The sequence below is a fragment of the Loxodonta africana genome, chromosome 10 (genome assembly GCF_030014295.1).
Source record: "Loxodonta africana isolate mLoxAfr1 chromosome 10, mLoxAfr1.hap2, whole genome shotgun sequence".
Classification (NCBI taxonomy): Eukaryota; Metazoa; Chordata; class Mammalia; order Proboscidea; family Elephantidae; genus Loxodonta; species Loxodonta africana.
This window is the reverse complement of record NC_087351.1, coordinates 71,502,609-71,520,613: the sequence shown is the minus strand read 5'-3', so window position 1 is coordinate 71,520,613 and position 18,005 is coordinate 71,502,609. Positions and strand designations below refer to the sequence as shown.

At 39.0% G+C, this 18,005-nt stretch overlaps 1 protein-coding gene across 1 annotated transcript in view; it reads left to right on the top strand.

The window, feature by feature from the left end:
* The window catches only part of L3HYPDH (trans-L-3-hydroxyproline dehydratase), a 20,265-nt gene extending 2,260 nt beyond the window's left edge, over positions 1–18,005 (top strand). Inside the window, exons 2-5 of the mRNA XM_003408685.4 lie at positions 4,451–4,620; positions 7,457–7,579; positions 12,525–12,662; positions 16,331–18,005. Coding sequence (XP_003408733.2) covers positions 4,451–4,620; positions 7,457–7,579; positions 12,525–12,662; positions 16,331–16,456 — 557 coding nt within the window. The 3' untranslated portion in view covers positions 16,457–18,005. The remainder of the gene's footprint in view (positions 1–4,450; positions 4,621–7,456; positions 7,580–12,524; positions 12,663–16,330) is intronic.

The following is an 18,005-nucleotide window of genomic DNA, read 5'->3' as shown; positions in this document are numbered from 1 at the left end:
TCAACAACCATGGAAGCAGCAGTCAAGAAATCAAAGGACCCATTGCAATGGGCAAATCTGCTGCAAAAGACCTCTTTAAAGTATTAAAAAGCAAAAATGTCACCTTGAAGAATAAGGTGTGCCTGACCCAAGCCATGATGTTTTCGCTCGCCTCATATGCATGCGAAAGCTGAATGATAAATAAGACCGAAGAATTGATGCCTTTGAATTTTGGTATTGGGGAAGAATATTGAATATACACCATGGACTGCCAGAAGAGTGAACAAATCTGTCTTGAAGAAGTACAACCAGAATGTTCCTTAGAAGCAAGGATAGTGAGACTATGTCTCACATATTTTGGACATGTTATCAGGAGGGATCAGTGCCTGGAAAAGGACATCATGCTTGGTAAATTAGAGGGTCAGCGAAAAAGAGGAAGACCCTCAATGAGATGGATTGACACAGTGGCTGCAACAGTGTACTCAAGCATAACAGTGATTGTGGGAATGGCGCAAGAGTGGGCAGTGTTTTGTCCTGTTGTACGTATGGTTGCGATGAGTCGGAATGGACTCAATGGCACCTAACAACAACAACAGCTGTAACCAAACCATTATAAAGAGGGAGATCCCTCATGGGGATGACTTGGCATGCTAGAATCTGGTCTCTGCATCTAAGGGGCTGAATTCCATCAGTTAGGATGCTTTAGTACTCATGACTAGAAGTGAGCTGGCAGTGAATTTAGTCAACCAGGAATAGGGTGATCACCTCTTCTCTTCAAAGTCTTCAAGCCATGCAGATCATCCTGTTCGAAAGTATTCAATCTTGATCTTCCCTGAGGAATTGGATTCCAGATTAGCCTAATTATGAATGATACAGTAATACCGCAGGCATTTGTCAGTCTTAGAGCAGCCTCAGCACCTGACACTTAAAGTTGATGAAGAATGCTTTTGCGGAAATTGATGCCACTTTCCCCTTTAGGAGAGAGTGGTGTCACATATGTATTGGGAAGGCATGTGAAGAGAAAAGGAGTTTATGTATAGGACTGCGTCTAAAAATCCTTAACAGTTAACCAGCGTGGTTACCTTTCCCTCTAGGCAACCCCAGCAGCAGATGGGAGCACTCCAGATTTTGTGGGAGGTGACAGCTGGCAGAGGATCATCCACCACATCATAACTGGGAGCTGTTTAGGGCAGGGGCAGCCAATCCCACACGCGCAGTAGTTCTTGAGAGCATCACTGTGTGACAACGTCATAATTGGTGGGGATTAATGGTCACTTTGTATCATTAAAACAAAATCCTAAATTCTCTACTTTAAACAATGCATAAAAATCAGACTGGTAGTGTTTAAAATCACTGCCTGACTTTGCACCTCTGCTGTGGTCTCTCCTGACCTCTATGACCTTCTGCAAGAGAGACCATGCCTCAGTGTAATCATGTGTAAAATGAAATGACAGCGATGGAGGGTCGCTGTGAGGATTAAATCAGCCCATTTCCAAGTGCCAGTAAGTAGTCAATGAATATTTAATGAGTAACCAAATAAATTCAGAGAATATACTGTATTAGCAAATATAACTGGTCATCGAGAGCTTTGTTCCCATTGGAAATTCAGCTTTTGCTTTAATACTGATATTATTGCACCCCTAATCTGTGCCAGGCACTCTGTACCCTTTATCACATGGAATTCTCAAAGTAATGATTTTTAGGGAGGAATGGCAATCCAATTCTATACACTGAGACACCAAGCCCAGACTGAGCGGCAGAACCAGGATCTACTAGGCTTATCAGACTGCTTTCCTCTCACCCTTAAAATTTTGGTAGTTTAAAGAGATTTGCTTCATTTTTCTGGAAAACTAATGTGTGACAATTCATTCATACATATAACATTTTAAAGTTTGTTTTTCTTTCTTCCAAACTCTAGAAAGGGAAAAGGCTGCGTTTTAGTCACATTTGTATCTCTTATATCTGCCACAATAATTGGCACACAGTAGGTGCTCACTAAACCTCAAGGAAAGTAAATTGAAATTTCTGTGACATGTTTGCATAGAAGAAAAGAAAAGGAAAACCTAACTTTTCGGATTGAGTTTTAGATAAAGGCCCCATATTTTTGTAGAAAGGTTTTGAGCTTTGACATCTCCTGACTCCAGGCTCTGCCACTTATATGCTGAGTAATTCTGGGAATAAAGTGAAGATAATAGATAATACAATACCTACCTCTCAGCGCTAAGGAGCCTAATGTATGTAAAGTACGTGGCACGTAGGATAGACTCATTTGTGAAACAACTATCTTAATTTTCAATGTTCTACTTAAAATAGTCACTAAAGTAGTTCTATAAAATAGCAGCAGATTATTAATAGATAGAAATTAAAGATTGTCATGGAATGAATTGCATCCCCAAAAAATGTGTGTATCAATTTGGCTAGGCCATAACTCTCAGTATTGTGTGATGGTCCACCATTTTGTCGTCTGGTGTGATTTTCCTATGTGTTGGAAATCCTATCACTATGATGTTAATGAGATGGATTAGCAGCAGTTATGTTGATGAGAGCTACAAGATTAGATTGTGTCTTAAACCAATCTCTTTTGAGATTTAAAGAGAGAAGTGAGCAAAGAGACACGGGGACTGCGTACCACCAAGAAAGCAGTACCTGGAGCAGAGCGTGCCTTTAGGACCTGGGGTCCCTGCACCTGAGAAGCTCCTCAACCAGGGGAAGACTGATGACAAGGACCTCCCTCCAGAGCTAACAGAGAGAGAAACCTTCCTCTGGAGCTGATGCCATGAATTTGGATTTGTAGTTTACTAGACTCAGAATAAATTTCTCTTTGTTAAAGCCATCCACTTGTGGTATTTCTGTTATAGCAGCACGAGATAACTAAGGGAGACCCTGGTGGTGTAGTGGTTAAGAGCTATGGCTGCTAACTAAAAGGTCAGCAGCTCGAATCCATCAGGCGCTCCTTGGAAATTCTGGGAATCTGCTCTGTCCTATAGGGTCGCCATGAGCCAGAATTGACTCGATGGCAATGGGTAGATAACTAAGACAAAGATTATCTGATTCAAACCCCTGTTTTAAAGATAAGGAAACTGAAACTCCATGAGGTCAGTGATTCTGTAATGGCTTTATTCTGAGTGTTTGCCTGCAGGATAATTTAATGAGATGAAAGATGAGTAAATGTATACAGTTTATATAGAAAAATCTTTTTCTTTTGACATTATAGCTGAAGAAAATAAATTTGTGAATGGGATCCAGTATCCTATCTACTTTAAACCATTCCACGTAGTTTGGTGGGAGCAGGGAGCTGCATTTTCCTTCATAGTTTTCATAGGTTGATGTCCCATGGTTTTCTCTCTCTCTGCCTCTATGATGTTTCCTAGAAAGATCCTCCGAGTAGTTGTATGATTGGGGAAAGCATTACATTCAGATGTTCTATAATTATGCAAACATCTTTAAGTTAAAAATAGATACCTTGCTAAAGATCTATTATTGCCTAATACTTACTTACTTTATATATTTGCCTCATTCCTCTTTATGATGGGTGTAAAGTTATCAGATCCCACTTCTCTGGTACCAGATGTGTGGGTCAATCAAATGAATCTATCATCAATTCCATTTCTCTGCACATGCAGTACTTCTTCCAGAGTTAAGTCAGACCTCACAAGTTAAAAGGTGCAGTCCTCCAGACTCCCAAAGACCTCAGACACCAGTGGCATTTGGGGTTTTCCCACTACCCCTTCAAGATGCCAGTGGTAAATTCGGGGACCCCAAGGGCTCCCTTCACTTCAGACCTCTGGCTACAAATTATGGGATGCCCTCTACTCCCTCAAAATACCAGCCATAATCTCAAAGGCCACTGGTGCCCCCTCACTACTGACTTGCTGGTTCCCCCTACTCCCTTGGGTTTGATAATTCACTAGAACAATTCACAAACCTCAGGAAGCACTGTACTTGTGATTACAGTTTTATTATAGCAAGAAGGATTCAAACGAAGAGGTACACAGGGCAAGGTTCAAGAGGGTTCTCAGCAAGGAGCTTCCAAGTCCCAAAAAAGGGATGCGTACACTCCCACGTGCATGGATGTCTTTGACCAACCAGGAAGTCCATGGAGCTTCCACATCCAGAGCCTTTATTGGGACCTCATTCTGTAGGCATTATTGATTGAATCAGACCTCTCTCCATTCAGCTGATATGAAGTGGGTCTTTCTCGCCTAGCCAACATGAGTCACCCATTAGCGTAAACGCTCAGATGTGGTCTGGAGGCCTCATCAAAGACACGTACTGGGGAAATTCCAAGGTTTTAGAGGTTATCTGTCAGGACCAAGGACAAAGACAAAATTCTTTAGATAAAGTTAAAATTTCTACCCCACAGTGTGAAAAGATCTCCCCCCATCTCCACAGAAATAAATATGGTTAAAATGCTGTGAATTTTTTGCCAGAATATTAAAAACAAACTTATTTTCAAATACGTATTTTTTAGACCTCACAGTCGATGTTCCTGGTCATGGAAAGGTGGTGGTAGACATAGCATATGGTGGCACCTTTTATGCCTTTGTCAGTGCTGAAAAGTTCGGACTCGACGTTTGTTCTGCAAAGACAAGGGACCTTGTAGATGCGGCAAGTGCAGTGACGGAAGCAGTGAAAGCTCAGGTCAGTACAATTGCTGCCTTAGTAACAAACGCTCTTGTGTGGCATGGAGGAAATATAAATTACTGTGCCTGTAAAGAAATGAAATATATATTTAAATTATTAGTAGTACTAAGAATACGTTAGTAGTTAAAATCTTAGGTTCTAGAGCCAGACTACCTGGGAGTTCCAGCCTTGCCATCTGTAATGTTTGCAACCTTTATAACCTTGGACAATTAAATAATCTCCGTGTGCCTCAGTTTCCTATCTGTAAGATGGAAATTGCATTTTACAGATGTAAATGTACTACTTAATAGGTTTGTGGTAAGAATTAAATCAGTCAATATAGATGATAAAAAACATAGAACAATGCCTGCCTGGTAATAAATGTTCAAGAAATGATAACTATTATTAATAACATATATTATTATAGTTTGTGGCTATTTAAGCATACAGTAAGTACATAGTATTCCACTAATTTGCAATTCATGTGGTTTGATCATTCTCTCTGTAAAACTTGAAAATAATAAATGTAAAATATAGTGTACAAAATAATTTTATCGGGTCTAAGAAGGCTTTCTCTTCATGAAAAACAATAATTCCTACTTGGGGAATTTTTCCTATATTGCTAAGAAGCTACTCAAGCAACTCTAGTTTTGGCTTGGGAAAACTATTCTGATAAAGTCAGTTTAGATAACAAAGAAGTCTAGAAGATTCTTTCATTTCTAGCATAAGTCTGCCATTTTACCTTGAAACTGGGACCTACAAATAAAACACATATACAGTATTTGAATGCTTTGGCATATGAGAATTATTATTCTAAGTAAAAAATGACTTATGATAGTATCTAATATACTTATACTAGTAATTATTAATGGACCTATTTTCCTTAATACTTCTGAGGCTTTAATTTAACATAATGTATAATTTAAATATCAAAATGAACATGTATACTATATTGCAGTTCTAAATTATTCTTTGTCCAGGTCTGTCAATACACTGTGTTGGAATTATTTTGTCATAGTAACTTCTGAAATTCCAAATTTACATCAATTTTCTTGTTTCATTAAGCAGATGGTAAAAGTTTAAGAGTAAACAATTTGGCACAAAATAATTTCACCTGACTTTTAATGAAATCAATACAAAAAAGCTTAGTTTTCTTTAAAAAAAAAATTCATTTTGAACTTCTTACTAAAGCTTGAACCTCTCACCAAGGTGTATGGAGGGGGGTTACATTGGGGAGTGGGATTCTGAGAAAGATATGAGAAATGTTTCTTTTAGTTACACATCAGGCAGTAGAACTATTTTGTGAATGCCTGACCATTCATACTGCTGATATAGATTGCAGGAAAGGCCTTTGGAGGGGGGACTTAATACAATATAAATTCATCTTCAGGTATTTATTCTCTTAACATTTACAAGCACTTACTGTCTGCTGGACACTTTGCTAAATACTGGAAATCCAAAGGAAAAACAAACCCCATCCAAGGAGCTTGGCGTTAAGGGGGAGGAAGCATGCCTCTTGTTATGAATTGAATTGTGTCCCCCAAAAAGATACGTTGAAGTCCTAACCTCCAGTACCTGTGAATGTGACCTTGTTTGGAAATTGGTTGAAGATGCTATCAGTTAAGTTAATATGAGGTCATACTGGAGTAGGGTCCTAACCCAATCCAAGTGGTGTCCTTATAAAAAGAAGAGAAGAGACAGAGACCCAGAGGGAAGTTGGCCCTTTGAAGATGGAGGCAGAGATTGGGATATGTCTACAAGCTGAGGAATGCCAAAAACTACCAGACACCAGCAGAAGCTAGGAAGAGGCAAGGAAAGATCTTCCTCCAGAACCTTCAGAAAGAACATGGCCATGCTGATGACCTGAATTCAGACTTCTATCCTCTAGAACTATGAGACAATACATTTGTGTTGTTTTCAGCCACTCACTTTGTGGTACTTTGTTATGGCAGTCCTAGGAAACTAGTACACCTGGGAGTGGTGTGATGTTATAACAGTGCTATTGTAGTCATAAGGATGACAACAACAACAAAAAAAACCCATTGCCATCAGTCGATTCTGACTCATAGCAACCCTACAGAACAGACTAGAGCTGCCCTATAGGGTTTCTAAGGAGCAGCTGGTGGATTCAGACTGCCCACCCTTTGGCTAGCAGCCAATCTTAATAACCGCTGTGTCATCAGGGCTTCTGCACAGTTGGGCCTGAGCGTGCTTTACTATCGACATGACTTAGCTGCTTTGCCAGTGCCTGCTGCTCTCTGTATGTGTCAGCTGATTTTCACGGTACCAGCTGACTTCATCCTCTACGATTACGCTTTTTTTTTTTTAGTTATTCAGTTATTTCTCTTACCTAATACTGTCTACATCCTTATGCCTTTGCTTGCTTGTGGCCTCTCACGCCCTCGACTCTATCAGTGCTATTAACTTCCACTTTGGATACTCACTGCCTGATTTTTCCATGCACCCCCTTCAGGCTCCTGTGAATGAAAATATGATAGCCTTAGCTCATGAGCAACCGTGGCCAGCCTGTGATCTGGCCTTCCTGGAAACAGGACTACAAAGAGTGTGTATGTTCAGGGTTGGGGGGTATATAAAATAAGGCTGTTCCTTTAGTAGAAGCTCTATGCAGAACGTTTTTAGAAGGGACTCAAAGCACAATAAGAATCGTAACTTCCAATAAAACTGTGTATTCATCTAGGCAGAGATGCTTTTCCCAGAGAGGTATTCCATAAATGCACAAATGATAAAGATCAAACAGTTACGTCTAAGAGTTCCCCATCTGCATTATTTATAAAGATAAGTTTGAATATATTTGTCTCACATATGGGTTTTTTGTTGTCATTGTTATTTTCAGTTTAAAATTAATCATCCTGATAGTGAAGATCTTGCCTTTCTGTATGGAACTATATTAACAGATGGAAAAGATGCTTATAGCGAGGAACCAACCACCAACATCTGTGTGTTTGCAGATTCACAGGTATTGAAACTGTAATTTTAAGCACGAAAGCTGGATAATGTGGAACTGAAATTTTGTTCTCTCCCCAGCTAGCCCCTCCACCTTTCTATGCCCCAGTTTCTTTAGCTCGGAAAAACGAGGATAATGCTTGCTCTATGTATCTTACAGGGTTGTTGCCGTGCAGATAATGTGAGGTAATAGGTAAAATGTCTGACACAAATTCTCTATACGGTTATCTTCCATTATGTGAATTCAGCTTCTGTTCACATACTGTAAGGAATTCTTTCTTTTTCTTTGTCGCCAGGATGTATACATGGCTTGTGTCCAGTATCAGGTTCTTGTGAGCTAGATGACAAAACAGTTTTATTGAGAGAAGTAAATATTAAACATGCTTTACTTGTAGACTTCCTATCTTCATCAGGGAAGTTCCTCATGTGACTTGCATAAGGAAATGAGCTCTCCAGATCCCACATAACTGGGAATTCTGTATTCTATTGATCTGTTCTATGACAAACGTAGTTTTACTCTTTATAACAAAGCCATTTTGAAGTAAGATTTCTTTACCTCAGAGACTCTGCTACGCAATGGATATGTTATTTGTTGCATGATGTATTTGAAACAGTGTTTAAGTCTAATGTGAGAGAAAATGCTGTTTCCCTATTCCTGATATTTCCAGCCATGTGAGGGGATCCCCACTAGTGTAACCCTCTTGGCCTCTCTCCACCCCCTCATTCTCTGTGTCCCAGGGCAGGAGGAGGGACTTAAACCAATTGGGGGAGTTGGAGAGGAGAAATTAGGGATAGAAGATGCCTGCAGAATGTAGGTGCTGCACTCTGCTTCTCCAGGGGTTATGTGGCAATGCTTACAAGTAAAAAAGGTGATATTTTGGTCTCCACCTGCCTTACTACTTTGACTTATTTCTCAGTCAGTTCTGAACTCAAGTGAGGAAAAACAGTGCTTTTTTATTGGGCATCTTCTAATCTCAATATTTTTGGTGATAATTTCTTTGAAATAGAATTTTATCTCTGCTCACTTTCATAATACAGAGTTAAGGTAATTTACTGTACAATTTGGCACTAGTATTAATTTTCTGTTTGTTCTATATTTTACTGAAAAGCCTTTCTAGCTTGTCATTACTTTTATGCATGAGAGTTACTACTGCTTAAGACATGTAGACAAGATTTCTCTAAATTCCCTCTATACTTTTGAAAAAGTTACATTGTTAAGTTGAAGGTATAATGTAAATAATTTTAAAATATTTTAAAGGCAAATTTATTAAGATTTACAACAATTGTATCACATAATATATATGTAGTTTTGTTTTAGATCTGAAGACGTTTAAAAATATCTACTGTAGGCAATACGTTTTACAGCCTATAGAAATTAAGTTCTGTATCACCCTTAATAAAACACAAAAAAAGCCCTCAGAAATATTACAGACTTTTATATCTGATTTGTATCCTACCAAAACCAAATCCATTGCCGTCAAGTTGATTCTGACTCATAGTGATCCTTGTTTTTGTTAGTTAGGTACCATCGAGTCAGCTTCTACTCATAGCGACCTTGTGTACAACAGAATGAAACACTGCCTGGTCCTGTACCATCCTCACAGTTGTTACACTTGAGCCCATTGTTGCAGCCACCATGTCAGTCCATCTCGTTGAGGGCCTTCCTCTTTTTCATTGACCCCCAACTTTTATCAAGCATAATGTCCTTCTCCAGGGACTGATCCCTTCTAATAACATGTCCAAAGTATGTGAGACATAGTCTTGCCATCCTTGCTTCTAAGGAGCATTCTGGTTGTACTTCGTACGAGACAGACTTGTTCGTTCTTTTGGCAGTTCATGGTATATTCAGTATTTTTTGCCAGCACCTCAATTCTAAGGCGTCAGTTCTTCTTTAGTCTTCCTTATTCCTTGTCCAGCTTTCGCATGCATATAAGGCCATTGAGAACATGTTTTGGCTTGGGTCAGGGACACCGTAGTCTCCGAGACTTTTTCAACACTTTAAAAAGGTCTTTTGGAGCAGATTTGCCCAGTGCAATGCGCCCTTTGATTTCTTGACTGCTGCTTCCATGGGTGGTGATTGTGGATCCAAGTAAAATGAAATCCTTGACAACTTCAATCTTTTCTCCATTTACAGTGATGCTCCTTCTTGGTCCAGTTGTGAGAGTTTTTGTTTTCTTTATGTTGAGGTGTAAACCATACTGAAGGCTGTGGTCTTTGATCTTCATCAGTAAGTGCTTTAAGTCCTCTTCACTTACAGCAAGCAAGTTTGTGTCATCTGAATATAGCAATCCAGCTTCTCAGATTATTTGTTCAGCATACAGATTGAATAAGTATGGTGAAAAAATACAACCCTGACGCACACTTTTCCTAACTTTAAACCACACCATATCCCCTTGTTCTGTCTGAACCGCTGGCTCTTGATCTGTGTACAGGTTCCTCATGAGCACAACTAAGTGTTCTGAAATTTCCATTGTTCATAATGTTATCCATAGTTTGTTATGATCCACACAGTCAAATGCCTTTGCATTGTCAGTAAAACACAGGTGAACATCTTTCTGGCATTCTCTGCTTTCAGCCAGGATCCATCTGACATCAGCAATGATATTCCTGGTTCCACATCCTCTTCTGAATCTGGCTTGCATTTCTGGCAGTTCCCTGTCCATATACTGCTGCAGCAGCTTTTGAATGATCTTCAGCAAAATTTTACTTGAGTGTGATATTAATGATGTTGTTCCAGAATTTCCGCATTTGATTGGATCACCTTTCTTGGGAATAAGCATAAATACTAATCTCTCCCAGTCAGTTGGCCAGGTAGCTGTCTTCAAAATTTCTTGGTATAGACGAGTGAACACTTCCAGTGCTACATCTGTTTGCTGAAACATCTCAGTTGGTATTCCGTCAATTCCTGGAGTCTTGTTTTTTGCCAATACCTTCAGTGCAGCTTGGACTTCTTCCTTCAGTACCATCTGTTCCTGATCTTATGCTACCTCCTGAAATGGTTGAATGTCAACCAATTCTTTTTGGTATAGTAACTCTTTGTGTTCCTTCCATCTTCTTTTATTGGTTCCTGCTTCGTTTAATATTTTCCCTGTAGAATCCTTCAGTATTGCAACTCAAGGCTTGAATTTTTTCTTCAGTTCTTTCAGCTTGAGAAATGCCGAACATGTTCTTCCCTTTTGGTTTTCCTCCTTCAGGTCTTTGCACATGTCATTATAATACCTTATCTACTCGAGCTGCCCTTTGAAATCCTCTATTCAGCTCTTTGACTTCATCATTTCTTCTGTTTGCTTTAGCTACTCGACGTTCAAGAGCAAGTTTCAGAGTCTCTTCTGACATCCATCTTGGTCTTTTCTTTATTTCCTGTCTTTTTAATGACTTCTTGCTTTCTTCATGTTTGATGTCATTCCACGACTCTTCTGGTCTTTGGTCGTTAGTCTTCAACACGTCAAATCTATTCTTGAGATGGTCTCTAAATTCAGATGGGATATTGAGTCGGAATCGACTCAACGGCACTGAGTTTCTGAGTTATACTCAAGGTAGTATTTTGGCTCTTGTGGACTTGTTCTAATTTTCTTAATTTCAACTTGTATATGAGCAATTGATGGTCTGTTCCACAGTTAGCCCCTGGCTTTATTCTGACTGATGATATTGAGCTTTTCCATAGTCTCTTTCCACAGATGTAGTCGATTTGATTCCTGTGTATTCCATCTGACGAGGTCCACATGTATATTGCCATTTATGTTGGTAAAAAAGGTATTTGCAGTGAAGAAGTCATTGGTCTTGCAAAATTCTATCATGGGATCTCTAGCATCGTTTCTATCACCAAGGCCATATTTTCCAACTACTGATCATTCTTCTTTGTCTCCACCTTTTGCATTCTAATTATCACTAATTATCTATGCATCCTGACTGCAGGTTTGATCAATTTCAGACTGCAGAAACTGATAAAAATCTTCAGTTTCTTCATCTCTGGCCTTAGTTGTTGGTGCATAAATTTTAATAATGGTCGTATTAACTGTCTTCCTTGTAGGTGTATGAAATATTATCCTATCACTGATAGCATTGTACTTTAGGAGAGATCTTAAAATGTTCTTTTTGACGATGAATGCAAGGCCATTCCTCTTCAAGTCATCATTCCCAGCATAGTAGACCATATGATTGTCTGATTCAAAATGGCCCATACAAGTCCATTTCAGCTCACTAATGCCTAGAGTATCGAGGTTTATGTGTTCCATTTCATTTTTGACGATTTCCAATTTTCCTAGATTCATACTTCATACATTCCAAATTCTAATTATGAATGGATGTTTGTAGCTGTTTCTTCTCATTCTTGCCACATCAACAAATGAAGGTCCTGAAAGCTTGATTCCATCCACATCATTAAGGTTGACTGTACTCTGAGGAGGCAGCTCTTCCCTAGTTGTATTCTGAGTGCCTTCCAACCTGAGGGGCTCATCTTCTGGCACTATATCAGACAGTGTTCCGCTTCTATTCATAAGCTTTTCACTGGCTAAGTTTCAGAAATAGACCACCCAGCCCGCCTTCCTAGTCTGAGTCTGAAAGCTCAGCTAAAACCTGTCCACCTTGGGTAACCCTGTTGGTATTTGAATACTGGTGGTATAAGTTCCAGCATCACAGCAACACACAAGCCCCTATAGTATGACAAACTGACAGACGCATGGGGGATAGTGACCCTATAGGACAGAACAGAACTGCCCCATAGGGTTTCTGAGGAGTGGCTGGTGAATTCGAACTGCTGACCTTTGGTCAGCAGCCGAGCTCTTAAGTACTGCACCACCAGGGCTCCATTTATATCCTACAATAATGAATTTTAATACACAAGGAATTCTGCAAAGACCTTATATAATAAAATCAAGTATGCTATTTCCCATATTTTATTTTTAAATTTACATAATATACATATATGCACATACACATTTTCATTTGTCTTGAAACAGGTTGACAGAAGTCCTACAGGCTCAGGAGTGACAGCCCGAATTGCCTTACAGTATCACAAAGGGCTTCTAGAACTAAACCAGACCAGATCCTTTAAAAGCAGTGCAACTGGCTCAGTATTCACTGGGAAGGCCGTGAGGGTAAGTGACGCACCCTTAGCTTCTTGTTTATAAATGTGTTGTTTATGAGACCCAAGAGGCCTGAGTTGGATATTAAGTTTCTTCTCAGTTCTGAGAAGAGAAATTTTAAAGCAGGCCTGTAAAAGCCTCTGTTCAACTGGGGCAGTAGTTATCAAAGTACAGTCTTGAGGCCCCTGGTGGTCCCCAAGTCTTTCCCAGGGGTCCAACAAGGTCAAAATTATTTTTATAATAATACTAAGACATTATTTTTCACTCTCATTCTCTCATGAGAATGAGACTGAATGAGTGGTATTCTCCAGAGACTACATGATGTGTGATATCCCAATAGACTGAATACAGAAGCAGATATGAGAATTTAGCTCTCTTCTATTAAGCCAAACATTAAACAGATTTGCAAAAATGAAAAGTAGTGCTACATCATTAAATGTTTTTGTTTTGGAAATTTTTTTCACAAGAAATATTATTTATGTTAACATGTAATGGGTTTATTATTTAAATGCATTAATAAGTATTTTTAAATTCTGTTTAAATTGCCAAGTAATAAATATTGATACATAAGCTACATAAACAAAAACACTGAGATCCTCAAATCTTAAGATGTATAGGAGTCCTAAGAGCAAGAAATTTGAAAACCACTAAACTCGTGTTTGGCTGGTTTTGTTTTGTCTTAGTATTATGTAGGATTGTTTCATTTTCTATAAAAGGATGAGAAGGTCTTGGAGAGTTGTGGAAAACAGAATTTTTATAATGAAATCAAATTTTAAATGTGCTAACAAAACTGATTAATGAGACCTCTTAGTAAATGAATCATCTCCTAAAGAGACCTTTGACATAGCAAACAATCTATCCTAACATAGCTGTTTTTAAAGCTTGGTTTCTCTGAATATTGACTTTTCTTTAAGTTAAAACCATTGTAGTCAAGTAAATGCTGACTCATAGTGGCCCTGTAGGACAGAGCAGAACTGCCCCATAGAGTTTCCAAGGCTGAAATCTTTACAGAAGCAGACTGCCACATCTTTCTCCCACGGAGCGGCTGGTGGGTTCAAGTCACTAACCTTTTAGCTAGCAGATGAGCGCTTAACCACAGTGTCACCAGGGCTCCTTATTCTTTAAGTTAGATGTTCCTATATTATATAGTGACCTTATGATATGCCAAACTCATTTATTTTTTATGCAGAGATTTAGAACACATTGTCTTAAGCATTTGAAGTTGAAAATATACAATAATAATTTACATTTACTGGGTGCTTTTCTGTGGGTTGGTCTCCAAGCTGAGCACTTTATACACGTCATCTCATTTAATCCTCACAAGAATCCTAGGGGGCCAGTACTATTATTGTCCTTTTTTAGCACATGATAAAATGGAGAATTAGAGAGGCTAGGTAGTTTGCCAGAGGTCAAAGAGTGAGTAGCGAACCAGGATGTGAACCTAGGTCTCTGGACTCTAATCCAGTGCTGTTTAGCATTGCATTATACTATTAGACAAAGCAGAAGTTTTCAGTGAGGCTTTATGTTATAGCAGCTTTATAAAAATATAATAAAGTTACTGTACCATAGTCTAATATTTGACATTTTAGCTTGGAACCTCAGTTATTCATATTTAAAAATTAGAAAAGGATCTGTAGGTAATATTTGAAGTTATTTCTTTTATAGTTATTAATCATACTTGCCAAAATATCTTCACGTGCACCATACTCCTTTCCTCTCTGTCTAGGCCCTTTCAGGCTCTCTGGTTGTACCTTCTCAGTCTCCTTCCCTTCCCCAGCTTCCTCTTCTAGTCCTTCCACTTAGGTATCCTCAGCATTCCTCCTTAGCTTCCTTCTCATCTCACTTACCTACAGTTTAACGCCCCTGAGCAATTTCATCCCCTTCTGAGGCTTTAACTCTGTACCATTCACTGCTGATGACTTCCGGACCTTAATCCCTGCCCTGTCCCTCTCTCCTGTCTCTATGCTCCCGACTGTCACTGAGCTTAACTCTGATTGTTCCAGAGATGTCTCAAACTCAACTTGTTAAAAAGTTCTTTTTTGACAATGTTGAATCCATGAAACATTTCATAACATGGAGAAATCTGGAAGACATTATGCTGAGTGAAATCAGTCAATTGCAAAAGGACAAATATTGTATAAGACCCCTATTAAAAGAACTGGAGAAACAGTTTAAGCAGAGAACAAAATACTCTGATGGTTATGGGGCGGGGGGAGGGCGGAAGGGAGGGAGAGGGATATTCACTAATTAGATAGTAGCTAAGTTTCATCTTAGGTGAAGGGAAAGAATACACAATACAGGAGAGGTCAACACAAATGGACTAAACCAAAAACAAAGAAGTTTCCTTAATAAACTGAACACTTCAAAGGCCAATGTAACAGGGGCGGGGGTTTGAGGACCATGGTTTCAGGGGACATTTAAGTCAATTGGCATAATAAAATCTGTTAAGAAAACATTCTACGACCCACTTTGGAGAGTGGCGTCGGGGGTCTTAAACACTAGCAAGTGGCCGTCTAAGATGCATCATCAATTGGTGTCAACCCACCTGGAACAAGGAAGAATGAAGAACACCAAAGACACAAAATAATTATGAGTCTAAGAGACAGAAAGGACCACATAAACCAGAGACTACATCAGCCTGAGACCAGAAGAGCTAGGTGGTACCCAGCCACAACCGATGACTGCCCTGAAAGGGAACTCAACAGAGAAACCCTGAGGGAGCAGGAGAGCAGTGGGATGCAAACCCCAAATTCTCATAAAAAGACCAGACTTAATGGTCAGACTGGGACTGAAGGGACCCTGGAGGCCATGGACCCCAGACCTTCTGTTAGCCCAGGACAGGAACCATTCCCAAAGCCAACTTTCAGACAGGGATTGGACTGGAATAGGGGATGGAAAATGATACTGGTGAAGAATGAGCTTCTTGGATCAAGTGGTCGCATGAGACTATGTTGACATCTCCTGTCTGGAGGGGAGATGAGAGGGCAGAGGGGGCCAGAAGCTACCCAAATGGACACAAGGAGAGATAGTGGAGGGAAGTACTGTGCTATCTCATCAGAGGGAGAGCAATTAGGAATGTATAGCAAGGTATATGTAAATTTTTGTATGAGAGACTGACCTGATTTGTATACTTTCACTTAAAGCACAATTAAAAAAAAAAAAAAAAACCCATTGAGGGGAAGAAAAAAAAGTTCTTTCTTCCTTCTTCAGTGGGCTCCTCCTTCTCTCATTCCCATCTTGGTTAATGCCATTACTAGCTTCACTTCCAAGCTAGAAACTATAAAAAAAAAAAAAAAAAAACTATGGGCATCATTAATTTATTCCTATTCCTCATCTCCCACATGTATCAGTCACCAGGTCTGTCCTCCACAGTGTCTCTGTGTTATGTTCTCTTCCATCCTCACTAAAGACTGCCCTAGTAACTCTGGATTCAGCCAATGAATTAAGGTTACCTCTTAACTGGTTTCTGGGTTCCTAGTCTTTTTCATCTCCAATTTGTCCTCTATAGCTTAACTTACCTAAAACAAGTTTCATCATGTCTCTCTCCTAAAGACCTTCCATTGCCTCTCGGACTAATCCTTAGATTTTCTTTAAAATGATAAAAATCACGAGTATAACTTTTAGGCCAGATATGAGTGCAATATTTTGATATTAAACTCCTTTCATTGTCTTTTTTGCAGGAAGCAAAATGTGGTGATTTTAAAGCTGTTATAGTGGAAGTATCAGGACAAGCCCATTACACAGGTACAGCAAGCTTTATAGTAGAAGACGATGACCCATTGAAGGATGGATTTCTTCTCAAGTGACTTCTTCCATGACTTTTAAGAGATTTCTTTTAAGGCAATTATTATCTTTAAGTAATTTTTCTCTAAATCATGTGAAAAACAATATCTGATGTTTAAACATGTAAACTAACTTCCATTCTATCTAAAATAGTATGTTGTGGCTAAATTTAAAGTCACCATACCTATGTGGAGGCCCTGGTGGTACAGTGGTTAAGAGCTCAGCTGCTAATCAAAAGGTTGGCAGTTTGAATCCACCAGCCACTCCTGGGAAACCCTATGGGGCAGTTCTACTCTGTCCTGTAGGGTTGCTGTGAGTTGGAATTGATTCAGTGGCAATGGGGTTGGTTTTTTTGGTTTATACCTATTTAAGGAGCCCTGGTGGCAAAGTGGTTAAGCACTTGGCTGCTAATTGAAAGGTTGGTGGTTCAAACCCACTGGCTGCTCCATGGGAGAAAGATGTGGCAGTCTGCTTCCATAAAGATTACTGTCTTGGAAACCCTATGGGGCATTTCTGTCTGTCCTATACGGTCACTATGAGGCAGAATTGATTCGATGGCAACAGGTTTGGGTTTTTTTGTTGTTGTTGTTCTAATGCCTCATATTTGCAAATGTGTATTGGAATCAATCTCACATCTGGAATACAAAATGCCAAAAGTTCAGAGTCTTTTTCTAGTTATTTCATATTAGGTAAAACTAAAACCTTATTATTTCTACTTTTTAAAAATATTACTCTGTGGTAATTGTTATTTTGTTTTAAAGACTTTGAATGATCTCTTGAATAGTAGCATTCGCAACAATGAACCTCACCAATTCGTTATTTTAGTCTTTCACTTTTTTAGTGAAATAGCATCCTGTCTATAAGCAGCATGTAAGGCAGATGGATTATTATAAGGTAATCAACACTTAACATAAATAGACTGGGAAAGAGGGGGGAGGAGTCGGTTTTCTTTGACTAACCAGTAGCCATCTGATCGGTTCTTTCTTTGACTAGTTATTGTTATAGCTGCTGCTGGGACGTTTTCTTTGCTGCAAAGCCTAGCTCCTATATCCACAGCTAACTGGGGTCTCATAAACTGATGTGAGAAGACTTTTGCTGTATCTTTAAGGCTTTTATAAAAGGAATTGCCTATTGCATCACCAAAATGCAGGTACACGAAGATTTAATCATTACAGTGGGATAAGCCTCCTACTTTACTAACTGCATCCTAGGTAGATTTAAAACACAAAAGACATGTTAACTATTGGAATTCTTGCTAGTTAATAATTGTGAGCCTGTTAAAAATATTTGATCATTATCAGTAATTATAAATTGAAGCATTAAGATAGTTCTTTTAACACGTGATGCTCTCAGGAGCTCAGTAGACTCTTTGTAAGGTAGGTAATAGTATTTTATTTCTGAGCATACGCAAACTGAAGCATTTAATTCATTTTAACTGGCCTTGTCACCCAGCAAGTATGTGTAGACCCAGTTATTCGGTGTGTATTTGAATTACCTGACCAAAATGAAGGCTATATACAGTTAATGTTCTTGATGTCTCTATTACACAAAAATAAAGATCTTTCTCACTAA